At 48.1% G+C, this 14,947-nt stretch overlaps 2 protein-coding genes across 4 annotated transcripts in view; one reads left to right on the top strand and one right to left on the bottom strand.

Moving 5' to 3' along the window:
• Positions 1 to 14,693: 14,693 nt before the first annotated feature.
• Positions 14,694 to 14,947, bottom strand: part of LOC129677364 (proline-rich proteoglycan 2-like) — a 1,106-nt gene continuing 852 nt past the window's right edge. The window contains exon 2 of the mRNA XM_055608021.1: positions 14,694 to 14,939. Coding sequence (XP_055463996.1) covers positions 14,694 to 14,939 — 246 coding nt within the window. The remainder of the gene's footprint in view (positions 14,940 to 14,947) is intronic.
• Positions 14,845 to 14,947, top strand: part of Mgat4a (alpha-1,3-mannosyl-glycoprotein 4-beta-N-acetylglucosaminyltransferase A) — an 80,572-nt gene continuing 80,469 nt past the window's right edge. For all 3 annotated transcript variants that reach the window (XR_008720097.1, XM_055607086.1, XM_055607072.1), the window contains exon 1: positions 14,845 to 14,900. The gene's annotated coding sequence lies outside the window, so the exon portion shown is untranslated. The remainder of the gene's footprint in view (positions 14,901 to 14,947) is intronic.

Raw genomic sequence — 14,947 nt, 5'->3', positions numbered from 1 at the left:
AGGGAGGTAATTGCAGTGAGTTAGATCACCAGAGTAGGGTCTTCATAAGGAAGAAACCAGACAGACAGGGGCGTGCCTGTGCTCCTGCACTGTGCAGTGGGAAAAGCAGAGCCTCCACCAGGCCCGGCTGAAATGAAGGCCCCTGCTTTGCAAAGCAGCTTGCCTCAGGCATTTCATCATAGTAATTGGAGGTTGACTAATAGAGTAGCTTATGTCATATTCATTTTACAGATGTGAAAACTGGGCTTCTGAGAGTTCCTAATTGCTAGCATATTAATATATGTAATATGTACTTAACATATGTAGCACAATAGTTTATTAGCATGTTCTAATATTATCATGTATGGCATACAAATGCGCAGTGTACTAAAATAATAGATGACATTTAATAAATATATTAATATAATATATAACAGATAACATTGATATGAAATGCACATATTAATGGAAGATGAGCCAAAGATTCATATGCAGCTCAGACACTGGATTAAAAAGTCTGTGCTGCAAATTCTATCTGAAGTCTCAACACAGCGATTCACATTAATTAAGAGGGTTCCACAAAGTCTCTCACGTGAAATGTGACTATCAGATTTATTGTATCTTATTCTCCTGCTGTTCTAAAGTAGGAGAAATTAGCTTTTGAGTCAGACTTTCAAGCCTGGCATAATGGCCTGGGCCTGCTAGCCTAGATGCTTAGAAGACTGATACAGAATTACAAGTTCAAAAATATCCTGGGCAGCTCAATGGTGCTGTGCCTCCTAGATACATAAAAGGCCCTGGATTTAATCAGGGGGGTGGAGAGACAAGAAAGTCTCCATTTTTAGGAGGTGGTGATGAGCTGCACAGCTTCTTCAGGATAAGGCGGGGAGCTGGTGATAAGCCAGCTTCTGCCTCTCCCTGCTCTCCTGACTTGGGGGGGGGGGGGGCAGGCTCCACTGCTCTTTAATCTCGTGTTCTAGCTAGGAGTGAAAAGTTAGCTATGAAAAACAAATATCTTGAATTTCTTTTTAAGTAGTGGCTTCGAGATACAGTACACCTCTGAGTCAGGTACAAATGATGGCAAAATTTAACACCACCCCTGAAGGGCTCTAAAAGTTTTGGGGAGAGGTGACTATTGGAAAAATGTGCTGTCTGTCCTCTGTGTAGGGTCATTTAAGGAATGACCACGCTTTTGCAGTAAGTTAGGCCTTCCTCCCTTCTTCCGTGTAAAGTTGTTTGTGTGAGAGGCACGTCTCTGACGCCTTTCCTCTTCTACATTCCTGCGGGCAGCAGGGTGAGCTGCCAGTCAGAGGTGAAAGCTGCCAGCTGCGGCTCACCCACGGATGAGTCTCACCAGACCGTGAACACTGCACAGTCTAGGGGCAGGCTGGGTCTTTTCTTGGGATTCGGTGGCTGAGATCCGGCCTCATTTGCCTGGCAGATGGAAGGGAATAGCCACAGGGAGACATTTCTTCTACCAATTTCCAGGGTCATTCCCCTCGTGCACAGGTCAACACTAACGAGTTGAGTTCCATCAATATTTTCTTCTGGTTGTAGATAGCGTAAGAGCCCAGAGAGGTCTCGGGGGATGGCTCAGTTGGTAAAACATTTGCCTCTCATGTGAGGACCTGAGTTTTGATCTCCTAGAACCCACAGAATCCAGGCATAGGGGCAGGTTCATGCAATCCTAGTGCTGGTGACACGGTGGGTCCCTAGAAGCTCCCTGACCCCCTAGTGTAACCTCCTCTAGTAAAGTTCCAGCCAGTGAAAGACCCTGAGGGACACCTGAGGGATAAAGACACCCCAAGTTCTCTGAGCTCCATGTGCATGCGCACACGTGTGAATGTGCATGCCTGCGCACGCTGTGCACCTTCTCTCTCTCTCTCTCTCTCTCTCTCACACACACACACACACACACACACACACACACACACACACAAACACAAGCACACACAGATGTAGAGCTGTGCTCACTAGAGAGAACGCGCCAAGTCAGGACTCCTCCCAGGAAGAGGCTGTCCTTAAGTCCTAACCCCAAGCAGCCAGCATGGGAGTTAAGAGCAGACTCCAGCGGACGGGGAGGGCTGAACTTGGAGCTGAACTGCTTCCCGGTTCTGTAGACCAAAGTCTTCAGCTTTTCTTGCCTTGGTTTTTCTCATCCATGAGACAGGCAAAACGAAAGCCCAAACTGCTAGCTGGGTTGTTGACAAGATTAAACTAGCTAACGTGTGTGTCTTTAGTTCGACGCCTGGCAGAGGACAAGCACTGTTGTGATTTCAACCTTACGTGCAGTTACAGAGAGATAGCAGGGGACACGGTTAGAGGTTCTCAACACGTGGATTGTGACCCCCTTGGGGGTCAAATGATCCTTTCATGGGGGACCCACAGCAGACCTCCTGTATATCAGACACTTATGATACGATTCATAACAGGAACAAACTTACAGTTAGGAAATTGCAACGAAAATAATTTTACGGGGCCACCACATGAGGAACTGTATTAAGGGCTGCATGTTAGGAAGGTTGAGAACCACCAACCGCACACACACAGACACACACACACACACACACAGACACACACACACACACACACACACACACACACACACACGAATTTTAAAACATAGCAGCAGTGGCGGTGGAATCAGGAGTGGTGAGGAAAACTAAGATGAAAATCCAAAGGTGCTGCCCAGCTGGAGGAAGTCAGACATAGGGGTCATGATCCTCAACTAGCACGTTTTTTGTTTGTAGACAGACGTCCCAGACTGATCTCAGGTTCTCTGCGCAGCTGAAGAGGACATTAGGCTGGGTCCTCCATGGTGCTGGGATTAGAGGCGCAGGCCACCTTACCGGTCTTACACAGTGCGTGCTCAACAGTTTACCAGCTGAGCCTCAGCCCGGCTCAGTCCCTTCTTCCTTACCCGTCAGCTGCCTCTTTATCTCCAGATGAAAACTAGAAGCCCGCTTCTTCTTCAGCCAAGGAAAGAAAGAATAGCACCAGCTCCCTCTCCCACGTAATTGTTCCCACAGTGGCCGGGAGGAGGGGAAGGAAGACACCTCCTCCCAGCCTGCGTGCGTCCTTGATGAGTGGCCATGTGGCTTTTCACTAATGTTGCTCTCCTGAACGAGCTCCTGTGGAGGTGACAGAAATGGGCAGAGTGGATGAACCCCATTTGGCTCCATCTCTGTCTCCTCGTCCTGGTTTTAAATTTTCTGATGAGCTGTTTTGTTATCTTTTGTAACTATTTGCATTGGTTTTGTTTGTGCTGTAGTGAGGATTGTGCCAGGTGCCTCACAGATGCCAAGCAAGCACTCCGTCGTCTCTGCTTGGACATCCTCCTTTCTCTGAAGCTCTAATGCTCATTTCCCAGCAGCGGTCATGTGTCTCTTAGCACAGTCTGGCCTGTGGTGGCCCTGCTGACATCCTCCTCCTGCTGAATGCCTTCACGTGGCCACTGCCTTAGTCTGGAATGCAGCCATCAGGCTGACCCCGGGCTTGACATCTCTAAGAACTCCCCCCTTGCCTTCTCTCTTATCTGGCCCCTCAGCAGCCTGAGCGAGGTCCAGTGAGCTCCTGTTCAGAGGACTCCCCCCCTTCCTGTCCTTCCCCTATTGTGCCAGCTGTCACCAGGAGACTCTCCTGAGCCACAGCTCTGAGCAGGCCACTCTCTAGAGATCAGCGGCTTCTCTGCATAATGTACTCCAAATTCCCCTGGTGAGTGATGGCAACTCCCCACTCCAGAAGGCGAAATCGCAATTCCCAAATGCCCAGGCCCTATGCCCTAGCCCCGTGCCCTGGCCCCCAGCCCTATTCCATTTCTTGCTGTTTCTGCCCTCACCCTGAATCTCAGGCATAACAGAGAGCCATATTAGCCCCACATACAAGCACAAGGAAGCCGCTCGGTAAATATTTGTCGAACAGGAAGGAATACTCCATATAATCAAAGAGTAATTCCTAAATATTTGTTCTCAGCAGAGGCCAAGATGAGAGCTTTTCCTCCTGTGTTTGAAAGGTGGAGGGAACCACAGGCTTTTGCTGTGTGGGAAGGGACCTTGCTTGGCTGTATGGTTTAGACAGTGCTCTCCCCAACGTATAACGTTGTTTTGCTTTGGTTTTGTTCGTTTTTGTTTTGTTTTGAGAACAGGGTCTCTCACTGGCCTGGAGCTCACTGAGTTGCCAAGGTTACCTGGCTGGCTAGCAAGCCGTGGAGGGCTCTTCCTGTCTCTGCCTCGACAGGGCTAGGATTATAACAATTCACCATTGTGTGACTTTTTTTTTTTTTTGTACTCGTGCACGCGCGTGTGTGTGTGTGCGCGCGCGCGCGTGTGTGTGTGTGTGTGTGTGTGTGTGTGAGAGAGAGAGAGATGAGTGCACACGCATGTGAGTGCTATAGCAAGACAGCTAGCTGCAGGTGTCAGTCCTTGGCTTCCACATTGGGCCTTGTCTTGTTCGTTGCTGCAGACACCAGGTTTGTTTGCTTGTCTGTGAGATCTGGGGAGTCTCCTGTCTCCATCTCTCAGCTCCATGTAGGAACCCTGGGATTAGAATTTCAGATGTGTGCCACTGTGCCTGGCTTTGATGAGTGCTGTGGATTTGAACTCGGGTCCTCAAGCTTGCGCAGCAAGCGTTTTACCCTCTGAGCGTTCCCCCAAGCCTGGTGTAATAAAACAAAACATAACAATCATTAGCTGATTGGAGCCCTGCACACGGAAGATTTTTCTATTAGGAACACAGCTTTCATCTGAGGGAAATTCTTTGGGGGCACTTTTCCAATATAATTCCAATTTATTTTTTTCTTAAGTGTTGAGTAATTCTTCTGTAAGGCTATGCTGCCAAATCCACTTTCTTCTAGAAGTTTCAGAGTCCACTTCCTCAATACTTCTCGGTTGTATCCCTGGCAGCATCGTTGTGGAACAGGAGAAAAGATTCAGATTAGAAAATTATAAACAAGATTAAAAAAAAAAAAAAAACAACCCTACCATTTCTGCGGTTCTGCTTGAATGCCGAAATGAAGACGTTTATCATGGAAACTGATCACATCATATTTAGGCTTTCAGTAAGATGCCTGAAACAGAAATGTTACAATGATGGTGATCAGAACTAGGTCATCTTGGTCCCCTATGTGACAGCTGTAGATTCCGTGCTGATAAACCTCACGTTGTTAGGGGGAAAAACAATTAAGGCCAGCTGGCTGCCTTAAAGTCTTTGCAAGCACAGTCAATCAGTCTCTATTACTTTCCACTATGCTTAGCTGTAGTGAATTTGAGATTCAAAATGAAATATCATCTCAGTAGGCACGGTGACACATACCTTTAACCCATGCACTCAGGAGGCTGAGGAGGCTGAGGCAGGAGGATCACAGGTTCCACCCTAGCCTGGACTACGTCGTGAGACACAGAGATGGTCTGGAAAGCTTGGCAGCCTGTGGTTCTAGAGTGTTTTGTCTGTATGTCAATGTATGTTTGTGACATTGTAAGAACTACCAGTCTTTCACAAAAAACCTGTCAAGGGCTGCTCTAAAGATGGGCACATGTCCCCAGGCCCCTCTGCGTTTCCATCACTCTCTTATGATAAGTGTTGGGAAGAGCAGGAGCACAGACATCAATGACCTCAAGGACTAGTTCAAGCCTGCTGGGCCCTCGCCTGTGGCAGCAGGCGCTCCTGGCACCCCACAGCGACTGCTCCTGGAGCAGGGCTCCTCCCTGTGTGTTGACGTGGCTGCTTCTCTGCCCTTGGCTTCTCCGCTGGCTTGCACCCTGCTCCTGCCTACTCCAGCCTCTGTGGTCCTGCTTCTGTCTGGCATTGAGGGAAACTGCAAGTCTCACATCAAAGGCCTCCAGAGGAGAATCTGATGAGTTCTGTTGGCCTCAGCCCTTTACAGGCACCTCACTGGCTGTAAGTCTGAGTGTTATGGCCCAGTGGGCTGTGTCTGCCTGTCTTTGTGAGAGAGAAACCAAGGTTACCAAAAGAATTCTGACTGTCTGTCTTTCTGTCTGGATAGAATTTGATTAATTCTGTGGAAAATGACACTTAATAAATTTGTATGTTCTGTGTGCAAAAACTTCAGATAGCATGGGCGCATGGTGGCGGGGGAGAACCAGGGGAACAACTGTTCTTTGCGAAGAGAGCACAGTTTAGTTGGTGGAGGACAAAGACGTCAAGTCAGAAAATCAGGGTGGACTGGCTGGAAGATGGCCCAAAGTTAGGGACCAGCCACAGGCTGGGCGGTGAAGGACTAGAATACTTCTGAAGTCCCATCTCTTGGGGAGTGCATCCTTCACAATGCTGCTCTCCTGCTTTCTAGCCCAGGAGGGACTCACTTCTCAACTCCAGGGCAGGATGGGAGCATCACTTTTCTATGCCGTCCCTCTGAGGAAGCAGAGCAGCTCCCTTATCCACTGTGACTTCTAAGCATTTGCTAACTACGAAAAAAGCTCCTGGCCATTAAAGCCTTAAAAGAACTTGATAAAAACTAGGCTCATCATGTGCTGAGTGGAGATTGTCTCAGATGATTTACTGATACTTCTTTGGACAAAACTTTTATTTTACTGATGTCTGATGCTATCTCTACTTTCCCATGCTCTTTATGTAATTGTGGGCTGGACCAGATCCATCGGACGATGCATAATTCTCCATAGTTCTTTTCTGTAGAGATACCTCGGTTTTCCCCACAGTTCACAACTGAAGTGACATGACATTTTTTTTTTAGACATGAACATTAGAACATTTGGCCATGTAAAGACAAGCCTTTGTTCTTGTTTCTCTGGTTTTATGCTTTGTGATAGTAATTGTAGCCCTATGTCAGGTTAGGAGAAGAAAATCAAACTAATGAGAAAATATTTACTCAGTGCCTTTAGGAAAGATACAGATTTGGACAGATGTCATTTTTGGTCAAAATAAGGCCCAATTTTTCATTAGGTAAAATTATCAGAGAAGTTTTTTTTAGCTGGTATCAAGGACAGGAAGCTTCCTTTATTCAAATTTTCCTTCATACCTACATACATACATATATGCACACATGGGTATTTATTCTTTATATGTTACATGAAAATACTCTCCTTTGGGTATATTTTCTATTATAATCCTGTCAGACTGTTTAGAAATCTTGAATGCCCTCCTCTTATTTGAGGCTGCCATGCAGGCTCTTCTGCATAGCACCCATGTTTCCCGTGATGCTTCTCTTCACGCCCTCTGAGGAATCAGGCAATCCTGGCCAGACGCTAGGAAGGGCCCGATGTACACACCGCTTCTTCCCCTGCCCAAATCCCGCTCCTGTTCTGCAAGGCCCAGATCCAGCCTTCCCTCTTCCATGTGGTCCTCGGAAATTCAGTCAACAACCACCTGAAAAGCCTCATGTGCGTCTAGGAGGCAGGCGCTGACGAGTGAGGCGATCCCTGCCCTCAGAAGGAGGTGCAGGTCGGCAACTCAGTAGACTGTGCTGCCTCATCATCTTCTCTCAACAAGACGGAAACACACATTGCTCCCGTGTGTCATGGCAGCTGGGCTGCTCGTAGTCAGAGTGTCCCAGAGGGACCGGGGCTCCTTCAAGCCCTTCAAAAGCTGAAAAGAGGCTTTTCTGTTTGTCCCTTCTTCAGTCTTCTCGCAGCACCCCGGCTGGAGACCTAGGAGGTGAAAGGTGTGTGTCATTGGGTGGCAGACCCCACTCCCAAGCTCGGGTCGGGGACGTGGCAGTCTTCAAGCTCAGCCTTGAAGACTATTAGCTAGCCAGCGAGGGTGGTGGAGCAGGGACAGAGAATGAGTGGGCCAGGGGCACGATGCCGCTGTGTGGGAGTGAGGCTGTGGCTCTGCTGAGGGGCCACTATAGCATGAGGCTCTAGGGATGGAGGCAGGAGATGAGGAGGAGTTTTTAGGGTTCCTCCATCCACACCATGAACTCCTGGAGGCTCCAGACCACAGCTTATAATTTCATGTCTTACAAACAGTGGATCATAGGAGGAGAGCTTGGTAGAGAAGTCTTATATAGTGACTCAGTGGTGATGGCTGTCCCGAGAGAGGCAAGCCGTGTCTTTCAGGAGCAATGGCAATATTACAGGGCTCTCTGCATGAGTTCTGCTGAGCTGGAAGATCAGAGAGGCAGGCAGTTCTCTCGTCTCTCAGTTTCCAGGATGAACTTTGGCTTTAGCTTGAAAGAATGCCTCTTGTGCTTCTTTAACCCGATGCTGGACTGGCTATTTATCTGGTCTCACGTGCTGCCCTCCTAACATTTGCTCTACGATGCTAGTGGAGTTGGGGGGTTGGCTGGTTTTTCCTGTTAAGATCTACAGGGAGTCATGGTGGGAGATCAGAAGACAGGAAAGAGACGCTTCCTGCGCCTGCCTCCTTCTGCAGGTGTGGCGGTTGCCGGACTTGCCAGCAACAGCTGCAAGAACAGCCAGAGTAGGGCACTTCCTGTCTCCAGCTGTCCAGTTGGTTCAGGACTTCTGAGGCAACCCCAGATGTTCTCTAGAGGTGCCCAGCAAATACCAGCCCAAAAGCCTCAACACCCATCTTGCTTCATCTTTGCTCTTTCATACTTTCTTTCAGCACTGAGTTTTCCCAGCCTCTTCAGCACCATGGCAAGCAGAGCCCACCCTGTGTTCCTTTTGTTCAGCATGCCTCACGGAGACCCAGATCTCCGGTTCCTCATCAATCCTGTCCCGCTTCCCTTCCTTTCCCCTCCACTTCTTACTCTCTCCTTTCACCTGCTGCTCTCATCCCTTCTTCCCCCTCCCTCTGTTTCTCCTCTCCTTTTCTCCCCCTCTCACCACCCCTCCCCTTCCCTGCTCTTCTTTCTGCCTAGATTCTGAGAGATACTTTTACTGGAGGATGTTCAGGCAATGAATGAAAAATTAGCACAGATTCGGTAGCCAGGATCCCCAGTTATCACTCTTGATAGCCACAGTTCTGGGTGGACTATGTGAAGAGGGTTTGGATCTTGTTTGAAATGTATTAACAGAGTAGAAGAGCGTTGAATTGCTTGAACTGATTTTATGCATGGGTAGATTTCAGATGCATGACAAGTACCAAACTCAGAAAGGAACAGAAAGAAACGGGAAGGGGGGTGTCCCGACTTCTTTTAAAGTCTCATATTCCAGTCTCGTCCATCATGCCTTCTGAATACACATTGAGTATCATAAAAACAAGTGAGTCAGCCTTAATGAGATGGCCAAGTCACTCAAGAAGAACAGTCCTTCCGAGCCTCCGAAACCATCTTGGCAGCAGAGTCTTTGGCTGACACAGAGCATTGCTCTGCCATCCCAAACTATGTGCGGGGGACATCCTGCTCTCGGCAAGATGGTGGGATTCTCTTTTTAGAGGCTTCTTGACAACAGTGTAGCAGCGGCTTGCACACATTATGCAAACACCGCTTGTTAGAGCCCTTAGGAATGGCATGGTCGTCTACCGCCCTTGTGAGGGAGCCGCACAGTCTGGCTGTTGTCTGAACATTGTGCCTCGGTAATGGGGAGTGAAGTGGGACCACAAAGTGCCTTTGAAAGGGATGGTTGTTGAGCAAAGGTGTGTGTGTAGTGTGGGGAGCATAAGAATTACAAGCAAAAGTAGCAGCTTTTGGTGGCCTTTCATTTAAACATAGCATGTGTGTGGCAGAGATAGACAAATCTCTGTCAATTCAATGGCATCTGGTCTGCATAGAAAGTTCCAGACCAGCTAGGACCACATTGTGAATTAGTCTCTCTCTCTAGCTCTTGGTCTCCATGCATATGTTCTACAAATAACAAAATATGACTGGACCCCTCCTTCAGTACTGGGGTTTGAATCCTGGGCCTCTTCTGTGCTAGGCAAGCGCTCTACCACTGAGCTATGTGCCCAGCCACTTACTTTACTGTTTCTTTTGAGATAGGGTCCTGTTACATTTCCCAGCTTAGTCTTGAACCCACTCTGTAACCAAGGTGGGCCTTGAACTTGTGGTTCTTCTGCCTCACCTTTGTGGGTAGGATTGCAGGCTTGCACTGTTCAGTCTGGCCAGGTTATCAGACTCTTATGGCCCAGGTGTTCCCAAGTCCAGTAGATTATGTCTTCTTAAATTTTGCCATTTGAGACTTCCTTTTGACCTGAGGAATTTGTACATGTGAGTGTATAAAGATACAGGAGATGTATATTTACATATATATGTATATATCTATACAAGCCAAACATGTACTGACAATAAGTTATAAAGAAATTTATTTTAAAGCAATTTTCTGCCATACATATATTTTCAACATTAATTAAAGACGAAAGCAAACCTGCATACCAATGAGATGTGCTTGTTCACTTTCCCATAAAGAATTAAATCTTGGGTGGATACTTGATGGTGCGGGACATGGAACATCTTCAGTGCTTTTCACAGTTGGCTGATATTTTGATTTTATGTTTTGATTTTAATGTTGAGAACAACACTGGTTTGGATAAACACCCAGTACAAAATGGCATAAGGAAGTTTAGAGCCACTTCAGAATTTATTGACAATTCTGACCTAATCCCCACCCAAAATTTATTCAATGATTTTTTTTTTCCAGTAAAATTCAAGTCAGCAGCTAATGTAGCAAGTTTTCATTGTTGTTTTGAGATAGGGCTGGCCTGGAGCTCACCATGTAGACCAGGCTGGTCTCAAACTCAAAGATATCCGCCTGCCTCTGCCTCTGCCTCTGTCTCCTGCATGCTGGTTCCAAAGGCCATGCCTGGCTCAGGTAGCAAGTTTTAAAATCAAACATTTGAACACAATATAAGTCAAATAAATACTAATTTAACGCTGACATGCTGAGGAGCAACAGTAGGAGAAGATTAAGTGCTGTTGTTTTCCATAATTAAAGCATCACACTGCTGTAAAAGCAGACAGCGCTGTTCATACAGAGCCCTGGACGCCAGAGCACACAGCAAGTTCCCGTCCAGCTGAGCGGTCACAGGCACTCTGTGGGGGCAGCTCGCCAAGGGCACACGGCTGGCACTGCGTGTTCAGAACGAGGGCTGCCGTGAAGCCCCTGTGTGGCGTGGGCCGTTGGAGTTATCACATGCTTCACTGTGAGCCGATGTTCGGTCTTCACGTGTTCTTACTGTTACCAGGATTTTTACACTCCCAATATTCAGGTGTTTTTGCAGACAGAGCGTTAGCTCACGACAGGAGGGGGGCACTAATTGGAGAGAAAAAAGTAGCACCCTCAGTGTCTCCCAGTTCAAACAAGGGATCTACTTGAAAGGGCCAGGGGGAATCTGCAGATAGGCCTCCTCTTGAAGCCCTTTTACTCACGGGCTCACATTTATAGCCAAGGCGCAAACCATGCAAGTCTGATTGCTGACACGTGGAAGGAGGGGTGAAAAACAAAACAAATCAAAACAAAAAACAAAACAAACCCACACCCGGCAATCTTGTGCTTGATTTCTTGGAAACTGATGAACGCAAGAGAGGTTTCACTGCCAAACACTCACCATCAAAGAGATTAAAGGAGAAGATTCGTTTCCTGTGTGTAGTCTGCTTTTAGCTTGAATGTCACTTCCAGGAAGCCTTCCTGCCCGGAGAACCTGATTAATGGCCTCCTGCTATCACTGCCCAGCTCCTGTGGCTTAATTACTTATCTAAGTCTCTCACTAGTCTGTGAGACTCCTTGGGGAGTCACCAGCTGCCTCTGTAATCATAGGCCCTGGGGGGGCCATGGGGGAGAGGGGGGAGGAGAGTGAACGGCCGTGGCTCAGCAGCTTTGTGGAGGCACAACACACACACACACACACACACACACACACACACACACACACACACCCACCCAAGACTACAGCCGCATTTCTCAATCTGTGGGTTGCAACCCCCACATGGTTGGAAGGCCCTTTCACAGGTGTTGCTTAAGACCATCAGAAAACACAGATATTTCCATTACGATTTATAACAGTAGCAACATTACAGTTACGATGTAGCAACAGAAATAACTTTATAGCTGGGGCCACCACAACGTGAGGACCTGTATTAAATGGTGGCAGCCTTAGGACGGACTGGAGAATGGTGGAGTTACAGGCTGAACTTCTTGGCTCTGAATCTACTGACGGTGTGAGGGAAAAAAGAGAAACCACGGAACTAGAAGAGGCAATGGGAGAGAGGGACTCTCCTCATGGGAGAGATTTAAACTAAAAATAAAAAATAAAAACAGAAATTGATCAGACTCAGGACTTGGATAGCTGCCTTTGATTGCTAATTAAACAGGTCATGAGGGATGTTCTGTTGTGATTTTATTTATTTATTTTATTTATTTTTGAGACAGAGTCTAATGTAGGTCAAGCTGGTCTCAAACTTGCTGGCCTTGAACTTGTAATTCTCCTGCCTCAGCCTCCTGAGTGCTCAGATTATAAATATGGGCCACCTTGCCTAGCAATTAAAGCGATCTTTAAGACCCATTACCCAGTTAATCATTTTCCAAGAAATGGAGCACAGGACGGGTAGCTGTTTTCCAGCCTGTCCCTTTATGCTCCAGGAATCAAACGCGCGTCATTTATGAGTGACTATTCAAGCGTTGTGAATCAGCTATCCTTGCTCATAGTTGGGAAATTCAAGATTGTGAATGCTCCAAACCTGCGACAAATCACGGGTTCCAACTCACACCTAGGAGGCCTATTCCTCACAGTTCCGACTTCTTAGCTCAGCTGAGGGCCACACCTTCCTCTGCAACAGTGTAAACAGAGACCAGTTTAATCGTGGGAGGTTCTGCATAATTCCATAGAAAATCTGTCCTTCTTCTGCCAGACGAAGGGCAACAAAGTATGGGAGAAGGCATCCCTCCCCTGTAGAGGGTGAAGGCACTGCCAGGCCTGCCCGAGACCAATCCCTAGCCCCAACAGCGGGGACTCCCACGTCGTCCTCTGCCCTCTACATGATGCTGTGTAGTGCTGTAGCACTCCTATATTCCCACAGCAAATAAACATACAAAAACTGTACAGACGGTTCTCAAAGGGTGGGAGTTGTACTGCTCCTCTAGGCTTGCGATGTTTCGCCATTAACCAGAGTCTCGGAAGACTGCCACTCCAGCCCATAACCACATACACCTATTCTGCTTTCCTTTCTCATCCCACCTTCGTCTCTGCTTAGAAAATGTCTGTGAACACTTTCTCGTTTACTTCATCGGCCAAGAAGAAAAAATAAAGCGGAAGTATGTCTTTTTAAATAATCATCCAGTCATCCAAAAGCTTGTCAGTCTCTAAAGATACTAATGGACACGGAGTGGTAGAAGGCTCCGAATCAGGGAGATTCGGGGTTAGCCATTGTTAGTTGCCTAAATAACTGTTCTTATTTGCCCAACCCCCTAGTTTCTCCCTGTCTAAAACAGGGATTCAGAATGGCTGGTTGTGTTCCTCTGTCTTGGACCTGCTCCTCTGAAACCCAGCTTGAGGGCTGTTTCTTTCTTGCCCGATGGCAATCACCTTTTTCCTCTGCATGAGGCTGCTGAGCTGATCTGCCTTCGAGAGCACTGAAGAGATAGTAAGACCTGGTGTCTTTGCTCACAAGATTAATTCTCAACATTACAGGTTGAGACATTGTGTCTGGTAGGGCCTCCATCTATGTTGCTTGTACCTGTCATGAGGTGTGGTACTGGGCTGCTAACCGGCCATGTTTTTGTCACGGTATACAGGGAATCAGGCTCTATTTTCTGCAAAGTTGCCATCGCGTTTACCGTTTCTCTCATGCCCCAGGTGGGGCAGGGCTTGGGGAAGAGGGAAGCTATGATTCTCTTTTTGGACTTTTAAAACAGTTCAGGAACGACGGAGAGAAATCTCACCACAGGAGAGCTGAGAAACCTATAAAAATAATAGCTAAATATTAATGACGTATTTTGCGACAAAAATAAAGGGATTTCTTTTGAAAGGATAAAATCCCTCACTCCGATGTTGTCGGCTAGGATTTTCCATTTTTGAATTACTGTCTTTTGATATGAATCTATTTATTTATTACCCTGGGGTTCGCCAGGAACAAGTCTCCTAGTTCTTTGATTTCTTGTAAAACTTTGCATGGTGTTTGGGAGGATTATGGTAACAGCTGCGTGACCATAGTGAAACTCCTTAACGGTTGAGCTCGTATATGAGAAATGGAGACTAACATGTAAGATGCAATTAACGATTAACATTTGCCTGGCTTTATATAGGGTAAATATATAGACGGCAATGTGCTCAAAGGTAGTTAATTATTAGCGGCCTCAAATGAGCAGGCCACTCACACGTTCTATAGACGTTCATCCATTCCGGTCTGAAGACAGCCTTAAACTTTAAGAAATGGAGATCTTTCCTGCTCAAGAGAGAAGGAGAGACTAGCAGGGAACAGCGGAAAAACCAAGGACATGAGCACCGAGTGGCGTGCACTTTAAAAGCCTAGTCCTATCTCTCGCTTCTAGTTGCTCCAGTTGGTCCTCCCTGCGTCTCAGCCTTCTCCTGGGACCCGGTGGATAACGCTGCTCCTCACTGGTGCCGGCAGTGAGATGCTTTGAACGGCGGGCCTCGGAAGCTAGGGTTGGGTTAGAGCCAGGACCTGTCACCGCGCCTGGACCCCGGGAGATGGGCGCAGAGCTGGGAGGAAGGGCCCGGTCGCCAGGTTGAGCGCCGAGGGCTCACTGGGGCCTTTGTTGGCCGCCGGGGTTGCATGCGCTCAGGCCCAGGGAGCGAGCCCTACGTAGCGACCGCACTCGGGCTCCGGCCGCCACACCGATGCAGGCGGAGAAGGGCTGGGGAGAAATATATAGGCTGCTCTACGGCGCCGCTAAGTGGCAGGCCGGCCGGCCACTGGCGGCGGCGGCTGGGCGCTCGGGGAGGCGGCGGCCAATGGCTGGCGGGGACCGGGGCGGGGACTGGCGGGGGTGGGCCCCGGGGAGGGAGGGGCGCGCGGCCGGCGGCGGCGGAGGCGGCTCCAGCAGCGTCGCCGGCGGCCGCGGCAGAAGCGCCCTGGGCCGCGGCAGGTGAGGCAGCCGATATATTTCTCCCCAGCCCTGCTCCGCCTGCATCG

Source organism: Psammomys obesus, unplaced genomic scaffold (assembly GCF_907164565.1).
Source record: "Psammomys obesus unplaced genomic scaffold, mPsaObe1.curated_primary_1811, whole genome shotgun sequence".
Classification (NCBI taxonomy): domain Eukaryota; kingdom Metazoa; phylum Chordata; class Mammalia; order Rodentia; family Muridae; genus Psammomys; species Psammomys obesus.
This window is presented reverse-complemented; position numbering and strand designations above follow the sequence as displayed.